The 22,441-nt window shown below is 44.8% G+C and overlaps 1 protein-coding gene across 4 annotated transcripts in view; it reads right to left on the reverse strand.

The window, feature by feature from the left end:
* The window catches only part of Cdk6 (cyclin dependent kinase 6), a 190,761-nt gene that overhangs the window by 78,830 nt on the left and 89,490 nt on the right, over window positions 1–22,441 (reverse strand). For all 4 annotated transcript variants that reach the window (XM_052173193.1, XM_052173195.1, XM_052173194.1 and 1 more), the window contains one exon: window positions 20,663–20,830. In XM_052173193.1, the coding sequence (XP_052029153.1) occupies window positions 20,663–20,830 (168 nt within the window). The remainder of the gene's footprint in view (window positions 1–20,662; window positions 20,831–22,441) is intronic.

Below are 22,441 nucleotides of genomic sequence, written 5' to 3' on the forward strand. Positions count from 1 at the left end.
AGCTGGTACTATCATGACCAGGAGTAGATACTCGGTTTCTTAAGCTTAAAAGCTTACGTACTTTAAAAATGTTATCTAACTCTACAAACACCACAAAACGCAGAAATGATGTGTTGTCTTTGGGGGTGGGGGGAGCCATATCCTATTTGCCTTCTATCTGATAAGTTCTGAAGCATTTTTATGGAGTGAACAGGAAGGTAATATGATCACAAGTATTTGCAATGAGAAACATGACGCAGAAACATGCCATTTCACATGTGTATTTACATTTGTGCTTTAGGTCTGCTCTCTCTCTCTCTCTCTCTCTCTCTGTGTGTGTGTGTGTGTGTGTGTGTGTCCTTGAGGATTGAATTCAGGGCTTTAAACATGGTAAGTGTACTACTGAGATAACATTCCAGTTCTTGGATTATTTTTTAAAATTTGTGTATGTGTGCATGCTGGCGTGGACACATGTTCCATCCACGGCCAGTGTGTGGAGGTGAGAAAGCATTGGGAGTCATTTCTTCTCCTGAGGAGCCTAAGATCAAACACTTCACGGGTTGGACGAACTCACTGACCCTCTTTGATTATCTTCACAAGGATGTGTCTAATAAATAGAGAAAAACCAAGGCTTTTAAAACTAGCCAAGTATGTTACTATGACCTAGTAATTATGAAAGAACTTCCATTCTGGCTAGGAACTGGTGAGAATCCTTTGCCTGTAACTCACATATACACATTTACCATCTCACAGATTTTCCCTGGAACTGGCTGGAGGCCCTGCATGTCTCAAACCTTGTTTCTCCTCTAATACCCACAGACTTCTGGTGCCAGATACTCACTGTGAGAGATGCTCTCGGAGCCCAGGTCAGTCAGCACAGGGGAGTGGGAGGAAATTCCTGGAAGCCATTCCTAGGAAGGGACCAGGGACTGACTAGTCACACTACAGCTAAATAGCTGCACTCTAAGGTCTGTTCTGTGCACTGTATGATATTTAACGGTATCAGGTCTGCCATCCACTAGATCCCATTCCACACCCCCCCCCACTCTGACAACCAAAAAATGATTCCAGACCAGTTCTATCTGTAAAACCATAAAACAGTAATGAATCCCTTCCTGAGGTTTATTCGAACCTATAGCTAGTCAATCTTTCCTCGGTGGTCTAGGGTTTTATCAGCCGCACCTGCAACAGCTTACTTCTAATGCCCATCTCGCTAATGCCTTTCCCAGAGCTTCCGTGCATGCTGGGGTGCTATGAGTAAGGGGCTCTAGGCTAAAGACATCAGGCACAGTAAATCCACTCTGAGCACGATAATTGAGGTGGGGGATTTCATTTAGTCATAAGCATTGGAAACACTGAAAAGATCCCTTTTATTCGGAATAATAACAACAATGCTACAACTTATTTTACACACACTGCACAATTCAGGATGGTGACAAAAAACATGTCAAATCCTCTTCCTCTTCCTCCCTCCCCCTCCTCCTCCTCAATTAAGTAAAAAAAGCATAGAGCAAATATTTTCATCTATGGATAAAAAGTCACACTTTTGAACAAGAGATACATCATTAAAAGTATGTGTATAGAAGGGGAGTGGAGAGAGAGGAGGGAAAACTTAGGTAATATTTAACATCTCTTTTATCTGATAAGACCAAGATTTGTATATAACTGACTTCCCAGCATTATGTATCTCTCTTTTAACTCTGACAATGACAAAACCTAATTTTGATTGTTGCATTCTGCCCTCAGTTCTGTTTTTCTTTTCTGTTTTCCAGCTTTCCCCCCCTAGCTTCTGCTTCTAATATGGGCCACAATCTTTCGTCAAAACCATCTGAAGCCTTCATATTTCAGGTCTCCTGTGGCAGACTGGATGGTCTACACCTGTGCCCTGGGCCATAACTACTTTCCTCCTGTTTGCTCTGCCCCAGCCGCAATCTGAGTTTCCTGATTTTCTTGGATTGGCCAAACGCAGCCTTGCTTTGAGACTCCTAAAATTCCTGTTCCTTCTGCCATACTGCTCTTCCCTGGACCTTCCCTTCTTGACAAGATGTCCTCTCCCTAAGTTAATGTTCTTAGGCTATAAAACAGGCTAGCCGGCCAGCTCCTGCGGCTCTTAGCAACACGATACAGGGACCTGTCTACTGGTTTATCATGTTTTTTCTCCCCAAGAACATGGAGAGATTTTTTTTTAATCTATCTCACCAACATCTTCACTCTCAGCCCAGTGCCTCGGCAGCAAATATCATATAGAAAAATCTTCAAAAACTGTAGAGAAATAAGTATCCTTCTCAAAGAGTCCAAAGAGGCAGGTATAAGGACTTAATGGTGTGGTAGCTATCTGGGCACACAAATCCACTCTATCTCCTTCTTTTAACACTTAACATGATTCCTTTATCTTTTCGCCCCTTTGCCTTCATGAACAACCGCTATTCTAAATCTTACGTTTCTTTTATCTGCTTTAACATTAGATGTGTCCTATAAATATAAACAATGCTTGTCTGTCTCACTTCATAGTATAAGAAAATGATTAATATCATCTTCACCCTATTGTTTCCGAGATTCATGCATATTATTGCTTATGCATAATATGTTAGAGTTTGTGTCAATTCTCACTTTTGTTTAATTCTATACGATGTTAACCAAAGTAAATTTTAGTATTTGATAAAGGTGAACCTTTGGGCTATTTGTAATTTATTTATTTATGTATTTTGGTTGTTGCTAACAGTGGGACTGTTAGTTTCTAATATGAATCCTAGTGCATACCTGCAGTCATTTTTCTGAAGCATGTAACCAGACATGGAGAGACAGGGTTTCCATAGTGCATATATGTAAAATAGCATGGGTTAATGCCCAAATCCCAAAGAACAGAATGATGTTACATCCCCCATTGGCAGACGCTCGGTCAAGAAAATGTACAGAGCTGGTTTTCAATAACATTTTTCAAATCTAATCTCATATTCTCTGCTTTATAAGCAGTGATATTTTCCATTTGTATTTATTGTGATTAATGACTTATTTATCCTATTATGTATGCACGACTCTTTCTTACATCTTAGGTGTTCCTTTTAGAATTATTTTCTTTGTTTTTGAAGTATTCCCAAAAGTAAAAAGCCTTGGCTGTAAGTTCCCTTGGCTTCTCTTTATAGGAAAACTTCATTATTTCATGAGCATATTCTGTTATATTCCCATATAACAATCACAGTCATCAGACCTTCTGACTAGCAGTGATGTTTCTTCTATAATGTCCTGTAGCACTAACAGAAGAAGAGTATGAGATGCTGTGAACAACAAGGAACTAGTTGTTTATCAGGCTTTGACTTCACACTAGAGGTTTTCAGGCTCGGGTGCTCAGGCTTAGCAACTCAGGCCAGAGCGCTTCCAATCTCAAGGAACTTTGGGCAGCATGAAAAAGAAAGACCCATGAAACTTGAGAACTAAGGCTGAATTAAAGACCCTAGGAGGTATGGTGGGAGTTCAGAGTAGGAAGTGTCCAAAGAAAGCCGGACCCCAGTCAGATTACATAATTTCTATATATACAGCACAGCTCATGTGGCCAAACCACACCTCTACTCTGAATCTAAGAAAAGCCAGAGAGCATGGCTTTGTTTCCAAAGATGGTACTACTGTGCTTTAATAGGAATACAGAACTGGGTACTAGGGAGGTAAGAGTACCACCGAGATAATGCTGTCAAAGGCTGAATGAGAGAAGCAGTTGTATGAAATGCCACACACGAGGACAGTTTTAAAACGGAGACCAAACGGGAGGTGTTGGTTTAGGTACCAACTTCTTTGTAGATGGGGCATTCCTGAGTGACTTAGTAAAGCTCTACAAGACAGTGCAGGTTATGTAAGGCTGGGCCGGGAGCCTCAGGAATTTCTTTCAACTATATTCTTTGCAGATCTAGTGGCTGGAAGAGTTCTTAGGCGACATATCTCAAGAAATCTATTATGCTATTTGTGACATTAATTCTTAATCCTTGGTATAGTGAGTCATTTATTCACCAGAGAAGCCACTAATCTATTTGGGAAACACACTTTTTTTCAATATTAACTACCACTTATTCCCAAGAGAACATGGTATCTAGAATACAAAGTGATTGCACATCGAAGATTAAAATGTTCATTTGGACTACAGAAAGGAACCCTTTTTTCCTGCATGTGTGTATATATGTGCATGTGTGTGCGTGCGCGCACAGGCCTGATTTTTGACTTTGGGTATCTTACTAGATGGCTTTCCATTTTAGTTACTGAGGCAGGGTGTCTCACAGAACCTAGAGGCTGACAGCTCTGACTAGTCTAGCTGCCCTGGAGACATGAGAGTAGCAACATGCCATCTCGCTAGTTTTATGTGGGTCCTGGGGGTTGAAATTTGGAAACTCCTCAAGCTCTGGAGGCCAGAGCTTTATCCACTGAGCCATCTCTCCAGTCCCTGCTTTAATAATTTACCAGTTGTTGCTGTCCAGTCGCCCATCCTCTACCTACCGAGACTAAGTAGGAAAATGACTGTCTTGAAAGAACTTGCTTTCTCTAGGTGGCCACCGGCTGTCATGCTGGAGCCCAAGCTCAATTTCCCACCACCAGCTTTAGCTGCTCGCCCAGCAGGCGAACGTAAGGTGTGAAGAGGGACAGACAGTGTAAAGTCACACTGTGTTTGAAATACAGTCTGATGGTTTGTTCAAAATATCACGCTCCTCTGTGCTTATTCATCTACTGGAAATCTCTAACTATCTGGATTTGAGTATCCAATTTCCTATGTAAGAGAAGATATAAGGTATTTAGAATTCATTCCGTTTTCAACGTAAACTTTAATACTGCTGAGATAATACAGATAATGGGAGATTCTTTCCATGTATGAATCCAGCCATTTTAGGAATACTAGCAAGTTCTCCCTTTGAGGAAGGATGATGATGATGATGGTGATGATGATGATGATGACTACGACGACGACGACGACGACGACAAAACAGTCTCTTTAAGATACCCTACCGATATTGTGTGTGGTCATCTAAGTAACAGGATGCTGGTAAGAAAACGGGCTGATTGCTTACGTCCATTTCCTTACCTGTCTTCTTGTGCGGGTACAAAGAGGAATATCATTGATACAGAGCTCAAAGACAGCACTCAATGGAGGACATTTTCTTTTCACAAACAGACTTGTTTAGCTCTCACTACAAACCCACTACCTCCATGCCTTTGGCATTCTCTCCACAGTAATGGAGGATAAATCTAGGGCACAGAGAAGCAAAAGCACTCACTTAAGGTCACTCAGCTTGTTGACCCGTTACGTGGCTGGTTCCTGATTGCACTGTACTGTACTGTACTATCTCTGTGACGAAGTAAGATTTTACACAATTACCTCTCTGCCTATAGCTGAAAATGGTCAGAGAGAAAAGGGAATATATTTCAGAACTAGTGGGCTCAATTGAGATGTCAAAAATAACACTATCAAGAAGGAAGAGAGAAACAAGGGAAGAAATTCCAAAACAGGATCAACAGAATCGCTGTGTCTTTCCCTGTTTATAGGCAGGAGCTGTAGAGGAACTTTTTTCATACCCCTGCACTGTGTACACAGATAAAGACATCTGTGTTATCAGATTAGTTAAATGGTAGGGTCGAATCTACCATAGACACTTGCATGTTGTAAGTTAGCCAGACAATACATAAAAGGCAGAATGATTAAAAAAAAAAAAGGCAAACCCAAAAAGAAAGGATCTTGGGATGGTGTGGCCTAATTCTTCACAGACACCTGATGAGATACAAAATCACACACATCCTCTACCCACAATGCACTGGGAAAGAACATCAAGTTTGTAGCATTTCAAATTCCAGTGTCTTCTCTGTCCTTCCTAACTTAACATCTGGTCTCAGAAGGTGGCAGTCACTAAATGCTTGATTTCACAGGCGCCAGGAGGCAGGGGTACAAACATTGAGGCCAGTTCTTCCGGCTTTTAAAACCTTCAAGCTAAACATACTTTTACAATCAGCATGTACACAATACCCACTTCCCTCCCTTGTACCACAGCACAACTGAAAGCCTCGTCTATGACAGACAAGCATTCTGCCCCTGGGCCACATTTCCAAACCCCAATGGGGAATTTTAAACCGGTTCCTCTAACGTTCAGTCAGGGAAGCAGCAAAAGATAGTGAAGCGAAGATACTGCTTATAAAGTGCTGAAAAAAAACCCAGGACCTTTCTTTACCTGTTCAGTCTTTCCCATCCTACTTTGAACTCCAGACTTGGAGCACTACAAACAAATCTAGGTTACTACTACAAAACTGAACGGAGGGGCTGTAGAGATGGCTCAGTGGTTAAGACACTGACTGCTCTTCCAGAGGTACTGAGTTAAATTCCCAGCCATCGCATGGTGGCTCACAACATCTATAATGGGACCTGATGCCCTCTTCTGATGTGTCTAAAGACAGTGACAGTGCATTCATATACACATCTTAATAAGTACATCTTTGAAAAGAATCTGAATGGGTGAGCTGAACCCAGAAAGACAGAGTGCGGTAAACCAAGGCCACATAAGCATGCCTTCGCGGAGTACACGCGCCACCTGTACGATGGCTCCGAACACCTGAGAAGTAACAACCTCACTACCCATTACTACTTGGTGGGCATAAAGCCTGCGTGTCCCTGCTCTTGCTGCAAGGAGCTTGTTGTCTAATGAAGAGTAAATTACGGGTCTTTTGTGGCTGTTTAGATTGTACTCACTCATTAGGGGTTAGTCATATAATGACCACATGTGAGGTCTATAATTTGTCAACTTTAGCAAAAACTGGATTATGGGGATTAAAAAAAAGAGAGAAACTGCAAGGTATCTAATTAAACACAACATAATCGTGTTACTTTAGGCCCAATAAATTAAAGTAACAGTTATTTAAGCCTTCAATCAGGGATGGGGTATATTTTGAAAAGGCTCTAAGCCCTTTCCCCTGAGATGGCTCTTAGTAGGTAGGGTACCTGCTGTTATGCCCAAAGGCCTGACTTTGACATCTGGGATGCACATGGTAGAAAGAAAAATGGCACTTCTTTACATTGTCCTCTGACCTCTGGAAGTCCCACCCCAACACTAAATAATTATTTTTAAAAATATTAAGGCTTTGTTTGCAAATGCAAAATTAATTTTTTGATAGTCCCTTTACTACTAAACCAGTAAAACAATTCTGAACTGTGCAACTAGTGAGAGACATTATACAGATTCTTGACCATAAAATAGCATTTCCATTTCAACAGAAATGCCGATTTATCAGGAGGGATTACAACGTGTGCTCAGTAGTGAAAACAGTAAAGATCATGTTTGTCTACTTGGTTTCCAGAACAGCATGATTTAAAGACAGTTAGGACCAAAGATGTTCACCTGACTTAAAGAGACATTTTTCATTTCCTCCCTCCTGAGCCCCTCTTTATTTTACTTTTAACTGTCTCCAGTTTCTTTCCCTTTCCCTCTCTCTCTCTGGAGACATCCCACCCTTTAACATAAATGTGTCCTAAAACAGCTTTCACATGAAGGTATAGCAGCACATGCCTTCAATTCCAGCACTTGGGAGGTAGGGACAGGCAGATCTCTATAAGTTTCAGGACAAGCTGGTCCATATATTGAGTTCCAGGCTGGCCAGGGCTGCAGTCATAGATAAGACCTTGTCTCAAAACAAAATCAATAGCAGAAAACAACAAACAAATAAAGCCAATGTTCATGCAAGTCTCCCTCCCAGCAATTAAAAAAACCTATTCTTTGGGATTTCCATACACCACACACATATACTATGAGATATGATCAGATCCACTTCCATTTCACCAGGGGCCTCCAGGTCCCCAGCAGCTTCTTCATACACACAAACTCTCCCTACCAACCCAGTCCTCACAGTGCACTGGAGTTTGGAAACAGCAATACAAACATGCAGTTCTGATCATCTTCTCCCTGGCTCCTTGCTCGGCAACCTGTACACCCGTGTTCTGTGTGCATACTTTGTACTTAGAGCACACCGTATCCCCACTTTGCCGTCCAATCTCCTCCTCATCCTTGAAGTGAGGGTGCAGAAATTAGCCCCACTGAGAAGCCTTCCTGCACGTTCTAAGACGAAACAGTACTTGCTTCTAGGTACACATGGATTTACTTGGTTGGCTAAGATATGCAGACGGCATATACATGCATGCTTCATATACGCAATTCATACTAATTTAAGGAATTGAGTCAACAATATAAGTTGCATGACTATTAATAAAATCCACTTAAAGTGTATTTCACAGAATCCAAAAAAAGAAAGAAGAAAGAAAGAAAGAAAGAAAGAAAGAAAGAAAGAAAGAAAGAAAGAAAGAAAGAAAGAACCCTCCTGCTACCTTACTGTTTTTTTAAAACCTGCCTTCAGTTTCTATGCATCAGGCTGAATTTCCATGTGAAGGCACCATCTGCAAGACACTCGTAAGATTTTTCAAGCTCAGCAAACATTTGCTGATTGCTACGGCTATTGAAGAATCTAAGGGAATCCGCTCTGGTTGAGTACGGTGCCTTCATCTTCAACCTAAGCTTTCAACATCTGTGAAACATTTACAGAATAAAGCAAACGATGTGTTATTAAAAAAAAAAAATCACTGAACAATCCATGTGCCTTGGAGAGGAAGCAGTAACAAAAGCTTCTACCACACAGAGGCACTGTGGACTCTGGGTGTCTCCCAGATCAGCGAAGGGCTGGTCACTGGTATGGACCCAGCAGCCACCTGCATTTCCAGGCTAGGATAATCTGACTTTATTCAGAAAACAATAAGAGTTTCTATAGTGTGACTGGGCTATGCAGAGGTATGTCCGTTCTGGGTGAGGGAACCCAAATGAAAGTCCGAAGTGCGTTTCCGGAAGACTATCTTTAGTGAACAAAGGTAGTGATATCCACTTAACCCTCCACCGTTTCAGATCCTGCTTAGAGCGCTGTAGTATGGAGATGCCATGACTGAAATTCCGCAGTCACTGGGAGGCTATAAGGGAAGACATAACCAATACACTGAGCTTGATAAAGAAGGCTTGGTTTTCTTCAGCATTTGATTATAATATCCAAGATGATGCCACTGACCCAGTTACTCCAGCTGTAGAATTACCTGCCTCCAGACTTCTTTTGCTATATGGAGAAGTTAATGCCCCTAATTAGGAAACATTTTATCTGTTACTCTGTACCTGTAATCATACATATGGTCATGCAAACACTATCTTAAAAGATCTGAGCATCTCAGGTTTGGTGATCACCAGTAATGGGGTCCAAGAAGGGAGCGTGCATGGGGATTGGCCAGCCAGAGTGGCCAGCCAGTGAGCTGGCGAGCCAGTGACACATGTGCTTCCGCTGCCAGGCATCTGAATGATGCAGGGATCTGAGGGGGTGAGTGGGAATGAGCGCGGAGGCTCAGGAGGAGCAGAGGGGATCGCGGGCAAGACAGACGATGTGGATGCCACTGCAGACAATTGCCAGCCGAGGCTGTAGATACGAGACCCACCGCTGTCAGAACATTTTGGATGTGATCTGAGTGGGGCAGACACAAAATGGCTGCACGAAGGAGGTGCCCAGAGACACCTGGAAGATCCGGAAACAGAGCTCACAGGCAGTCGGTTAAGGGAGAGGAGGGGCTCGAAGTGCAATCCGCCGGGAGAACACTCAGTTCTCAAATGGGCTCCAGCTTTATCCAATCTTGGTAATGCTAGGTTTATGGCTTCACCAAAATACTGAGGCCAGAGAACAAGTTCAAAGAAGTTTGCTGCAACAGAAAGAGGGAGAGGGAGAAGGGGAGGGGGAGGGGAGAGGAGAGGGAGAAGGGGAAAGGAGGGGGAAGGGAGAGGGGGAAGGGGGAAGGGGAAGGGAGGAGGAGGAGGAGGAGGAGAGGAATAGGTGGAGAGGGGAGGGAGAGAGGGCGAGGGGGGGAGATGACCAGGAGATGGGAAGGGGGAGAGGGAGAGAGGGGGAGGGGAAGAAAGGGAGAGGGGGAGAGGAAGAAGGGGAGAGGAGGGGGAGGGGGAGGAGAGGGGAAAGGGAGAAAGGAGGGGAGAGGAAGACGGGAGGGGAGAGAAAGGGGAGGGGGAGGGGAGAAGGGGAGGGGAGGGGAAGAGGGGAAGGGAGAGGAGGGAAGGGGGAGAGAAGGGGGAAGAGAGAGGAAGGAAGGGTGGGGAGGGGGAGGGGAAGGGAAGGAGAGGGGAAGGTGGGGAGGGGGAGAGGAGGGGAGGGGAGGGAGAAAATGCACTTTCAAATGCTCATCCCAAGAGACTAGGTAGCAGTGTTACAAACATTTGCACGGTGAAGGGAAGATAAAGAACAAGTAGACTGGATGCGAGGTGTGGAAAAATGGCTCAGATAAATCTAATGCAAAAAGGAAAGTAAGAGATGCTGAGGGGCAACCAAGTGGCCTGCATGCATATCATCAACCAAGTGGCCTGTGTGCATATCATCAACCAAGTGGCCTGCATGCATATCATCAACCAAGTGGCCTGCGTGCATATCGTCAACCAAGTGGCCTGTATGCATATCATCAACCAAGTGGCCTGTATGCATATCATCAACCAAGTGGCCTGCATGCATATCTTCAACCAAGTGGCCTGCGTGCATATCTTCAACCAAGTGGCCTGCGTGCATATCATCAACCAAGTGGCCTGTGTGCATATCATCAACCAAGTGGCCTGTGTGCATATTGTCAACCAAGTGGCCTGCGTGCATATCATCAACCAAGTGGCCTGTATGCATATCGTCAACCAAGTGGCCTGCGTGCATATCATCAACCAAGTGGCCTGTATGCATATCATCAACCAAGTGGCCTGTATGCATATCATCAACCAAGTGGCCTGTATGCATATTGTCAGCCAAGTGGCCTGTATGCATATCGTCAACCAAGTGGCCTGTATGCATATCATCAACCAAGTGGCCTGCATGCATATCATCAACCAAGTGGCCTGCATGCATATCTTCAACCAAGTGGCCTGCGTGCATATCTTCAACCAAGTGGCCTGTATGCATATCATCAACCAAGTGGCCTGTATGCATATCATCAACCAAGTGGCCTGTATGCATATTGTCAGCCAAGTGGCCTGTATGCATATCGTCAACCAAGTGGCCTGTATGCATATCATCAACCAAGTGGCCTGCATGCATATCATCAACCAAGTGGCCTGCATGCATATCTTCAACCAAGTGGCCTGTGTGCATATCATCAACCAAGTGGCCTGCGTGCATATCATCAACCAAGTGGCCTGCGTGCATATCATCAACCAAGTGGCCTGTGTGCATATTGTCAACCAAGTGGCCTGCGTGCATATCATCAACCAAGTGGGCCTGTATGCATATCATCAACCAAGTGGCCTGCGTGCACATCATCAACCAAGTGGCCTGTATGCATATTGTCAACCAAGTGGCCTGCGTGCATATCATCAACCAAGTGGCCTGTATGCATATCATCAACCAAGTGGCCTGTATGCATATCATCAACCAAGTGGCCTGTATGCATATTGTCAGCCAAGTGGCCTGTATGCATATCATCAACCAAGTGGCCTGTATGCATATCATCAACCAAGTGGCCTGTATGCATATCTTCAACCAAGTGGCCTGTATGCATATCGTCAGCCAAGTGGCCTGTATGCATATCATCAACCAAGTGGCCTGTATGCATATCATCAACCAAGTGGCCTGTATGCATATCGTCAGCCAAGTGGCCTGTATGCATATCATCAACCAAGTGGCCTGTATGCATATCTTCAACCAAGTGGCCTGCATGCATATCATCAACCAAGTGGGCCTGTATGCGTATCATCAACCAAGTGGCCTGTATGCATATCTTCAACCAAGTGGCCTGCATGCATATCATCAACCAAGTGGGCCTGTATGCGTATCATCAACCAAGTGGCCTGTATGCATATCTTCAACCAAGTGGCCTGTATGCATATCATCAACCAAGTGGCCTGCGTGCATATCTTCAACCAAGTGGCCTGTATGCATATCATCAACGCTCCTCGAGCCCCAACCCCACCGAGCTGTGCTGACAGAAACAGGTCTGAAAGTCCGCTCATCACACCGACAATGACCTGTCTGTTACACTGAAGTCTCAAGAGAATGCTACCAACTAAAAAAGGACGCACGTTAAAAATATTGATTAAAAGAATGCGAGAGTTCTAAAGTAGGAGCTGGCTCAGTGCCGTACAGCACGTGCCACCAAGCCCGAGGACCTGTTTGAGCCCTGAACATACAAACTGTCCTGACTTGACATATGCGCCATGTAATTTATAATCACAGAGGCTCAAGAAAATATGTTTCAGTTGTGGGTTCAGATGTGGGTGCTGGGAATTGAACCCCCATCCTCCAAAAGAGTAGCTAGTGCTCCTCAAACTGCTGAACCATCTGTCTAGCTCTTAAATTGAAGCCTACTGGTAAAATACTTAACTTTAAGTTCTGTGTTTGGGGGGGGGTGTGCTGGGTAGAATACTTGCCAAGCATGTGAAATTTGGGTTCCATCTTTAGGACTGGTCTGAGTGTGTGTTTGTGTCGCGCCTCACAATTTTTTATTAGATATTTTCTTTATTCACATTTCATATGTTATCCACTTTCCACGTTTTCCCTCTGAAAACCCCCCTCCCCTCGCCCCTCCCCCTGCTCACCAACCCACCCACTCTCACTGCTTCCCTGTCCTGGCATTCCCCTACATTGGGACATCGAGCCTTCGCAGGACCAAGGGCCTCTCCTCCCACTGATGTCCGACCACAGCCTTACAATTTTTAAAGTTTGTATTTACATTAGAACACAAGGTAAGATTAGGTCTCGGCTCTAACGCCATTAAAATGTCTCCCGACTTAAAACGATACTAATTTTTCATTTTGTGACAGAAGTGATTATAAGTAGTTTCCCTGTGATCTAAGTATGGCCCGTGACAATCCAACCAGACACGTATCAGGGTAATCAAGAAAACTGAAATTTTCTGTGACACAGCTTAAATCTAAACACTAGATTTTAGCAACAAGAGTCGACACAGCAAGCTGGGATCCTGATGCTACAGGCGAGAGGCGTGGGGTGCCTTTCAGGGAAGCGAGGGCGAGCAGGAACGTCTTTCCAAACCTCAGCCTCTTCCATCCGCTCTTCACATGAACCTATTTCATCACAGGCGTTCTGCTTCATCCCGCGCAACTGCCATGGGCCCGTGCACCACGCTGAGCGCTGCAATCTATTTCACAACACTAACGAATAGGGCGACAAGGGCCAAACAGATGGCATGCATTCCTGGAGGGCGAGCTACCTTACAGCAAAATCAAAGGCACGGGGGCCACACCCAGTGGTCCCGAGTCAGGCGGACTTCAGACAGGTGGGGATCAGTCTCCAAGACCAGTTCACTAGGCCAAGGAGGGGACAGCAATCTGCGGGAGGTGGGGTGTGTGTCTAATGGCTTGGGGACACAGATGGCACAGTGCTGGGATGGGCAGATCACAGGGTGCGTGGACGTGTTTGGGGAGAACTCAGGGGGCACAGACTTGTGGGCACTTCAGAGCCACTGGCAATTGGAGTTTGCTGTTTCCCCACAATGGTCCACACTGCGCGTCCGCTCCCACGGGTTTCCCTTCTGTAAGCCAGCCCTGTCTTTCCAGGAAAAAGAAAACCTGCTTTTCTGGCCAGCAGAGGTCCGATCTTCCACCCACTCTTCAGTAGTTGGGGAGTTTGCAGCCAGGTAAAGACAGTTTTGGGAGTGCAAGTGAGGACCATCAGTTTAGAAATCCCCTTTACATTCTTGATAGTAACTTTGTCTTTCCTTTACAAAGGTTCCAGTTGTGTCTCCCCCTACACCCGCCCCCGATCTGCTTTTTCTAAACTAGTAAAAGCTAGTTTTCTGGAACTAGATTACAGACAGACTTTGGCCCATTTAACAAGGTCAGACTGTTTATTCTTGACAGGATTCTTTCCCACTGCAAAAAGGTACTTTTAAATGCCACATTCCAGACCCAGTGCCAGTAAGCCACTGAGGCATATTTTCCCACAAGAACAGATACCATGTGCAGGCCCTACCTCCCTGAAATCACCCAGCCTTCACAAGGTGCAGACAGGATTTAATGCCACCATGAACTCGACCAACTGAAGTCGAGTTCCACCAAGTACTCGAAAAACATTTCCTCACACTGCAGAGCACGGGTAACCTTTACGATGCAATTAAGTGGGGGGGGGGGGGAGAGAGAAAAAGAAAAACAAGTTTTAAAAATGAAAAAAAAAATCAAACAGCAGAAGATAAATCTGGAATTTCATGCCGCCTAGAGGCCGTAGAGCTTCTAATTCCTTATTTTGGGATTTTTTTAATGGTTGAGCTGTTAAATTTACAGCCCCACTTTTAGACTCTGCCAAGCCTTTGGAATAAACACACGAGCAGTACTAAAGTAAATTCGCCTACACTTTCCCCTTCTTTCCTTTCCCCAAGACGAGAAGGCAGGCTATTCCTCCACAGCCAACTGTAAAGTCTCACCTTCATGGTTCCGAGAGATTTAAAAACCATCAACCATCGGCACCCTGCAGATGGCAGGCCCGACAGTACCACTCGCCCATCATGCATGTCAAACCCTAAAGAACAGAGAGCTGAAACCTGGGGTAAATGAGAGGGTGGGCTCAGCCCAGGATGTCACTGAGAAACAGCCTTGAGAAAATAGTGGTCGGCTCAGAGGTCAGCTAAAAATCCAGCATTACAGCATCATCATTTGGAAAATGGGCCTTAATTTTTGGAGAGACATGTAGAGACAGAGAGAAACAGTTCCTCCAACCCTCTTAGGTACCGTCATGGACCAAGCCAAGTGACCTACGATAAAGGAGGTATCATCAACCTTTTCTTGAGACATCACGGTTCCACTGGGGAGGCCTTGAGAAATCTTAATCTTTACATAAAGACTCAGCATATTAGGGTGGTGGGTTTGTGATCATGAGTGAGGAAGGACAAAATCAAAGGCTAACAGATACCCAGACAGACATTCGCAATAGAAGCGTTCCTCTGCTGGGGCTCAAGAGGCACACGTTATTATCAGAAGGGACAAAGTGGAGTGAGATGCTTTGATGAAATTGGTGTGTAGGTGTTCACCACCGGGTCCATGATGCAGCAGCCTGTGTAGGGAGAAGGGTTGGAAATGTACCCACCAATTTATCATGAAAATAGGGAGTTGGGAAGGAAGCTCAAAGGACAAAAGGACAATGAAACATTTTAGTGGTATTAGATAATTAGTCGCATAAACTGATATGTCCCGCTGGCGATGAAGAGAGAAAAGCAGGTAGGTAGGGGCCACCCTGTATACAAATGTACGAACAAGCCCCAAGCTGGGATCCATTACTTACATACTGGTGAATCAGGTCTATGGATTTACTCACCCTGTGTAAACCGTGAACTGAATGACTAGGAATGGTTAAGCCAAATATTAGAAATTTTTATTTAGCATATCTTGAGACACTATACTCACATACTATGAGATTATTTGAGTGCAGAGAAAAATGAAGATATGGCTATCTCCCCCTGCCTTACAGGGCAATTGTGACTGCGGCAAACCAGAAGAGGTTCACACAGCCGAAGAATTAAAGAGGACATAAAAATCCTAGTTACAGAAACATTGGTTTTACATTCCATTCCAAGGACCATGCTTCACAGTCTGGGTATGGACGTAACACCTTGGGTCAGGCAAGCTTACGAAGAGGAAGCTGTCTTATTCCATAGAGTTTCCGATCGTTTCCTTACACAGCACTGAACATTCCCATAGGAATGTTAAGGGTAAGAGACAGGGATATTCTGTCCACTTCTGGAGCCCCGGGGAACCATCGCTTACAAAGCTTTGTTAAAGCACCTGGTCTCTGCAACTTTAACATTTCAGTCTGATCTCAGGCTTCTGAGACCTAGTGACGCCATATACAACGTTTATGACAAGATAGATATGAAAAGTCAGGAGACCAGCAGTCTCTATGGACACCATTCCTAGATGGGATATGCTAGTCAAACTTGTTCAGAGGACTTGAAAGAAAGCCAATCCTTTCTCTCGAGTAAAATATTCCCCATGCAGGGGCAGTCTATTTTTGTCTATAACTAATTCACAATGGTCACCACTTATGAAGGAGCTGGCCTCAGGTGGCAAATGCACGCCTATCTTTTGTGGACAAGGAGAACTGTCATGGGTTCACCTCCTCAGTGGGGCTGGTGCACACATATGCGCACTGGCCTACGGACCTTTCCCGTACAGTGCAGAATTCATTCTCTTTTGCAGACGGGAGAAACTCATACAGTGGTCATTGACGGCTGCCGCCACTGTGAGCAGGGTCAGACTATCAGACGGCGACTCAGCCGTGTTTTATTACCACTGAGAAGGAGCAGCAGAGAGATCTGGACGAGTTCTCCTGTTTGTTTTGGCCCTGGCATTTTCCACGTACGCAGCCCTGGGAATCCTAAAGAAAAAAACCGTGTCCTGTTCCCAGCTCTGCACTGCCCCCATTGTGCTCCACTTCCCTCCCTGGTCAAAGTGAAAACGAAACCCTCACAAACACCCCATTGTTAGCTATGAAATATGTACTGGCAACTGCCGAGTATGAACAAAATAGTCCTGCTTGTGTCATGGCGAGATGTCGAGACCGGAGGGTGTTCCAGGAGCCTTTCCTGCTTCAGAGGTGTGTCCTGAACTTTCGCTGAGGTGCTGAGGCGACAGGACTTTGGGGTTTTTCCATGACACTCATGTAACGCTCAGGGTTTGATTCATTCAGTATGCACTGGCAGCCTCTGTAGGCTCCTGTGGGAGCTCCTCAGCTGCCGAGGCTGAGGCTCTAACCCTGCCAGGTCTCCATAGTAAACACAACATGCACGGAGAGGAAACAAACATAAAGAATTTGTTTTCTCGTGTAAAAGATGACATTGTTCTCCAACTTCTGGTCCTACTTCACGGCCACTTGAGCGTGCCAACTGGGTGTCATGCAAGGAGTTTATTCCAAGCACACACACAGAAAACAAGTGCAGATTATTCGATGCACACACATCCAGTAGACCTGAGTGCAGACAGGTTCTGGAAGGACGATGCTGTGACCCTTGCAAACATCCCACATCCTGGCACAGGTGACCAGCTGTGGGCTTCACTAGCTCAGCCTGGGTAGATCTGTGGGTCACGTGACTCTACAGAACTGGAAATTCTTCCTCAGTTGTATTTTCCCGTTTCTAAAGGTACATTCCTCCCTGTGCCTGTGATGTTCAGGTCTATTTCCCAACTCTGCTTGAAAGCCCTGAGAGCAGAGACCCTGTCTGCCTTACTTCAGCGTCACCTCTATGGTTCGTGGACAGAGAAAGCCTGGCACAGCGGAGGTGACTAGAAATTGTTGACTGAAAGCCAGAACTCCATTTCCTTTCCTTTCTTAAGCATATAAAAGTCTCTGTCTGAAAATGAATAGTTTCTTCAGTGTTTACCAAATGCTAACAACACAGAGACAGGAATACACACACATGCATGCACACACAAGCACAACACACATGTGCATGTGGGGGCACACACACATACACACACACACACCTATCACCCTGGCTTGAGGCAGTGTAAGCAATTTGAGTAGGGTCAGACTGGCAGTACTAAATCTTCAGAATCTTATTAGTGCCATTAAAAAATCGCCTTATTATATTTTTGTACTTTTTATGTCTCTTAAGAACAGCCTTAAAACTATGGCCTGTAACTTTCATATTTTTGCTCAGATTCCAGCCAAGGACTCAGTCAACACCATGATACAGAATGAGCTTGAGCATTTGAAGGTTTGACTTTAATACCAGCGAGGAGTTATGTGGAATACCGAAACCATTAAGTGTATAAGCAATCCTTTCCTGATTTTTCTAATGACTCAAAAGCATGTGTCTACATGTTGGTGTTTCTTAACTTATTCATTAAAAAGTATTTCTTAAATGCCCAGGAGAACATCCAGGTGGAACAAGACGGAGTATCTCACTTCAAATGACTCACCACTGCTTTACAAATAAAAGCCCCAAATAACTACCAACAAGATAAAAAATGTTATGAAAGCTGTTTCTCCAGGGGCTGGAACAGCGGTGGCTTGGAGGTTAATAGCAATTGCTGTGCAATTATGAGGACTGTCCCCACGTAACAAACCAGGCATCCCACAAATAACTCTCACTCTGAGGGAATGGACTTGACTGCCTCTTCTGGCCTCCTCATGCACACACGTTCATGCACCCTGCACAAGTTGACACACATTTACACACACACACACACACACACACACACACACACACACAGAGAGAGAGAGAGAGAGAGAGAGAGAGAGAGAGACTCTTTCACAATCAATCTTCTTCTTTTTAAGACATTAGGCCAGTGACACGCAGGAAAGAACCGGCAGGTTCTGAAGGGGTTTGCAGGAAAGGGCCTATGAACCAAGCCTTGGGAATGAGCAATATTCACATTTTTCCACAGCAGTTAAGATGGTGGTCTCAGGTCAGTTAACTTGCAAATCTCTTGCCAGTCTGCAAATTAAGTGGCTTTCCACTTCCTTGTGTGACATAACCTACTGTAAAATAGGTATTTCTAGGCGGTGGAGTGCAGCCTATTAAAGGAATATTAAAAATAACTTATCAGTTCAGCCTGAAAGACAGTGGTTCTGTTTTTATACATGCACGTAAAAAAAAAAAAATCAAAGCATGATTCTTATCAGGTGGATTCTTCCTGTGAGGAGAAAAAAAAATGCTAACAGTGGGAAATGTTTAAAATGCAGTAGCCTAAAGAAAACATACCTATTAATATTACCGTTAAATTTCCAAGCATCATTCTTTGGAATGAAGTCTTTCCCTTTATTGTGCTACTGTGGGAAATATAAAATAGACAATACAAACTAGACATCAAGTGGTAATAGATATGTTTGCCATTGCCCATTTCTTTGGATATGAAACCCTAAGCCTGTATTTTCCTGTTTAATCATGCCAGCTTTCAGCAGGAAGGGGGTGTTGACATGTTACTCACCAGCTGGGTTACCATTCTTCAAATTTAACAAGGGAAAAAAAATTAAGACTCAACTGGGTTTCCTGTTTTTATTTATAGTTATTATGGTCAATTTAGGGGGATAGAGATGACTCATCCTCTCCCCCACCATTAATATGCCCAAGGAGCAGCTCCCTCATCTGCTCCCTGAAGACCCTCTTACTCACAAAGCCTATTCAAGCTTCTCCCCAGGGCCCCCTAAAGCAGGCACAGTAACTTCCTAGGGAAGCGCAAAGCCTACCTCACCCTTCCCACTGGGGAAACACACAGACTCAAGTCCTTTCTGGTGTGGTTATGTAAAAGTCTTGCTTCATTCACTCCACCCGAAGCTGAGGTCTGTTCTTTCAATATCCACTTGGGCCTTGACTTCTGAGGCACTGGCAAACACCTAGCAAAGACTTAATCTTTCAAGAGCACAGCGCATTTCAGAGAATGCTTCAGAGCAATCTGATGCAGTGGTTAAGGATCCAGTGCCGGGAATCCTCCGTTTGGAGGCACTGGGATTTCTGAGCTTGGCACGGAGAGGAAAGAGGAGGAGGCAGAAGTAAGTTTTGCAAGTTGAATGTTCTTCCTGACCAAGTCTCCATTGTCTCCACTCTCGGACTTCACCTTCGCGGCTGACACTGCAGGACCCTGGGGAAGCTGTTTCTGTTGATTTTCTTTGTAGCATGTCAGCCTTCTTGGAGCCACGTGTCAAGAACGGAAGCAGTCAGCTCACTCCCTCACTACAATGGCTGACGGCACCACCTCACATTTCCCAACAACGCCCCTGTCTGGGCCAGGGTCTGGTTTCAGAGCCTCTTTGAGGCTGAAATTAGATTTTTTTTTTCCTCCTAAGTAAAACTTAGGAGACTCGCTATGTCTGAGGACAGCTTTCCTACCGCTGTTTTGATCTCCTGTATCCTGTCCACTAGTAACAGTGAAGTGTGATCACTTCTAGCTACTCACAAATTTACTACATGTAGCGCAGGTTATAAGAAAAGGATTATTATTAATTCTGACTACCAGGGTGCTCTTCTTAGATTCTGTAGATGTCTACCAGATGAGCTATAAAGAGAAGCTGGAGTTAATTAATGGTAAGGCCTATTATAGACCTGGATCTGAATGAGACAAAGAACAGGAGGGCTTAAGTTTTCTCTGCCAAAACAGGGCCTCGGGTCCTCTCTACTCTGGCCCATGATGCTTTCATCGGGCTGGGAAGTTGTTACTCATTCAGGTCATTCAGGTTCACTGTCAAGTTAATTAATTTCTCTAGTACCTGAAGCATCACAGCTAGAGAGGAGTGTGTTATCCCTCCTGGGCAGGTGGTGTGGCTATTGCTCAAGTCACACCGCTGAACACAGGTGGCTCTCCTTCTGCCTGCCCTCCCCTGACCCGAGCTGTACCTTCTACATTATGTATGCAACTTAAAAAAAAACACAGGTTATAGCAAAACGCATTTGGAAACGTGTAACTGCCTCCTCCCTAGTGGCTAAGGTGCCAACGGGCTATTTCTGCGATCGGTTCCCAACCGTAATGCATCCGAAGTCGTAGTAAGCAGAGCCCTTGCTTTCTTCTGAGCCACAGCTATTATTAAAAAAAAAAATGCATACAGACATTCAGCATACAGACTAAGTGTGGGCAGAAACAGCTGGAGGAGCATGAAGGGGGAGGTTTGTCAATTAAAACAGGAAAACTACGTTTAAGGACAGGACGGCGATCTCACTTACCACTGAGGTAAGGGCCATCTGAAAACTGTAGATGCGGGCAAGGCCAAAGTCAGCCAGCTTTATTTGTCCACTGCTGGTCACCAGGATGTTCTGCGGTTTCAGGTCGCGATGCACTACTCTGTGGGAATGAAGGAAGTCCAGACCTCGGAGAAGCTGGAACATCATATCCTGAGGGAAACAACAAACACACAACAGTCAGCAGATGCCCAAAGCAGTGTGCACAGAGCCACAGAATCCCCAGCAGCCGCCGGGAACAACACCAGTCTCCCCGCTCGTCAGGCTCCCCCAGGACACCGACTAACTCCCAGTGAGTATGTGATTAGGAAAGGACAGCGTAAGAATAGCTTCCCCAGGTGCAGATGTTCCGGAGGAGTCAACCTCGAACAAGTGCTGGTGGGACTGAATTTTACTTCACATGCTTTTATTCATTAAGTAATTTCAACCATCAGTATAAGGCAAATAAAATAATTTAGGTATTTTCAAAATGGTTATTTTTATAGTGCTTATTACCAAAGTGTCGCTTTCCTTAAAGTTTTCTGTTTAGCAACTTATTTAGCCTAAACCGCAACACTGAGATAAGTTGCCCTATTTTCAACGGTCAAGACACTAACATTCTGAAGTAAGCTAGGTACTGGTTCAAGGTCACAACACCAGGGCCTTGATTTAGTGAGGAGTATAAAACCAAAACAAAATACAAAACAATTTAAATCTCTGACCACAGCCTTTTATTAATTAAAGAAATACGGAAAGCAAGGCGAGCTACTTAGAGCCCCTGACTCGGTGGTTCACTATGACAGTTTCTCCGGCCTTCTCTACCCTGTACTTGAGCTGTTTCCTTCCCATGATAGATGGTGAGCGCCCGAGCTATGAGCCAAAATAAAGCTCCCCTCCCTCAAGCTGCTTCCAGACAGATACCCCGTCACTGCAAGCTAACAGTTACTAATATAAACCTGGTATGGGAAGAGAGACTGTTGCTGTGATAAACCCAGCCCTGTGGCTCACAAAAAGTTAGACGTGGTCTACATGGAGAGTCCGAGGATGCTGTAAGCAGAACTAACAGGAACATTCCAGTGAGAGTGTACAAGGCCAGAGGGGCAAAGTGGACAGCAGACAGCAATTGCGAGCTTTCAGATGCAACGAGAACTCGAGCAGGAATTGGACTGCAGATAACTGACAAGATAAATAAATATGAGGGAGGAGTTCTGCTGTACCCCTAATGCCTGAGTGAGACTCCATTTAAACCTAATGAGATCGTTAGGCAGAAGCGAGCCGGGCGTGGCGTGGTCACTGCTCATCGCATTTAGACAGCTTTGTAGTAGGGTTTCAAAACCAAAAAGTGGAACAAGGTAATGCAAAAATAAAAAGAAAGAAAAAAATCTGCAACTTGAGAGCACAGAGTGCCTTAGAGTCGCGGACAGGGATGGACAGCAATTACAGCTGTAAACGAGATTAATGGGTGCCAAGAAAGAGAAGCCGCACTCTCCATGAAGACAGCAAGCAAGGCTGGGATCCCACTCATAAGAAGAGGTCAGAGTAGAAAACTGGAAGCTCATTTCAAAATCTGGCATCTGAAATGTGAACCCCAGATTTAAAAACAATAATCCTGAACAAAGAATAGCGCCACACAGATCGCCTATTTCCAAGGGCTGCACAGGGAAACATTGCCCCTGGTTTGCTGTGCCGGTGCTGGGACGCCATTGCAGCCACACTTGTAGCTGGCTACACCCAGTCTCAAGCTGGTGTCAGAACTTATCACCCTGCTGTGGCCAGGCAAGTACA

The sequence above is a fragment of the Apodemus sylvaticus genome, chromosome 2 (assembly GCF_947179515.1).
Source record: "Apodemus sylvaticus chromosome 2, mApoSyl1.1, whole genome shotgun sequence".
Taxonomy (NCBI): Eukaryota; Metazoa; Chordata; class Mammalia; order Rodentia; family Muridae; genus Apodemus; species Apodemus sylvaticus.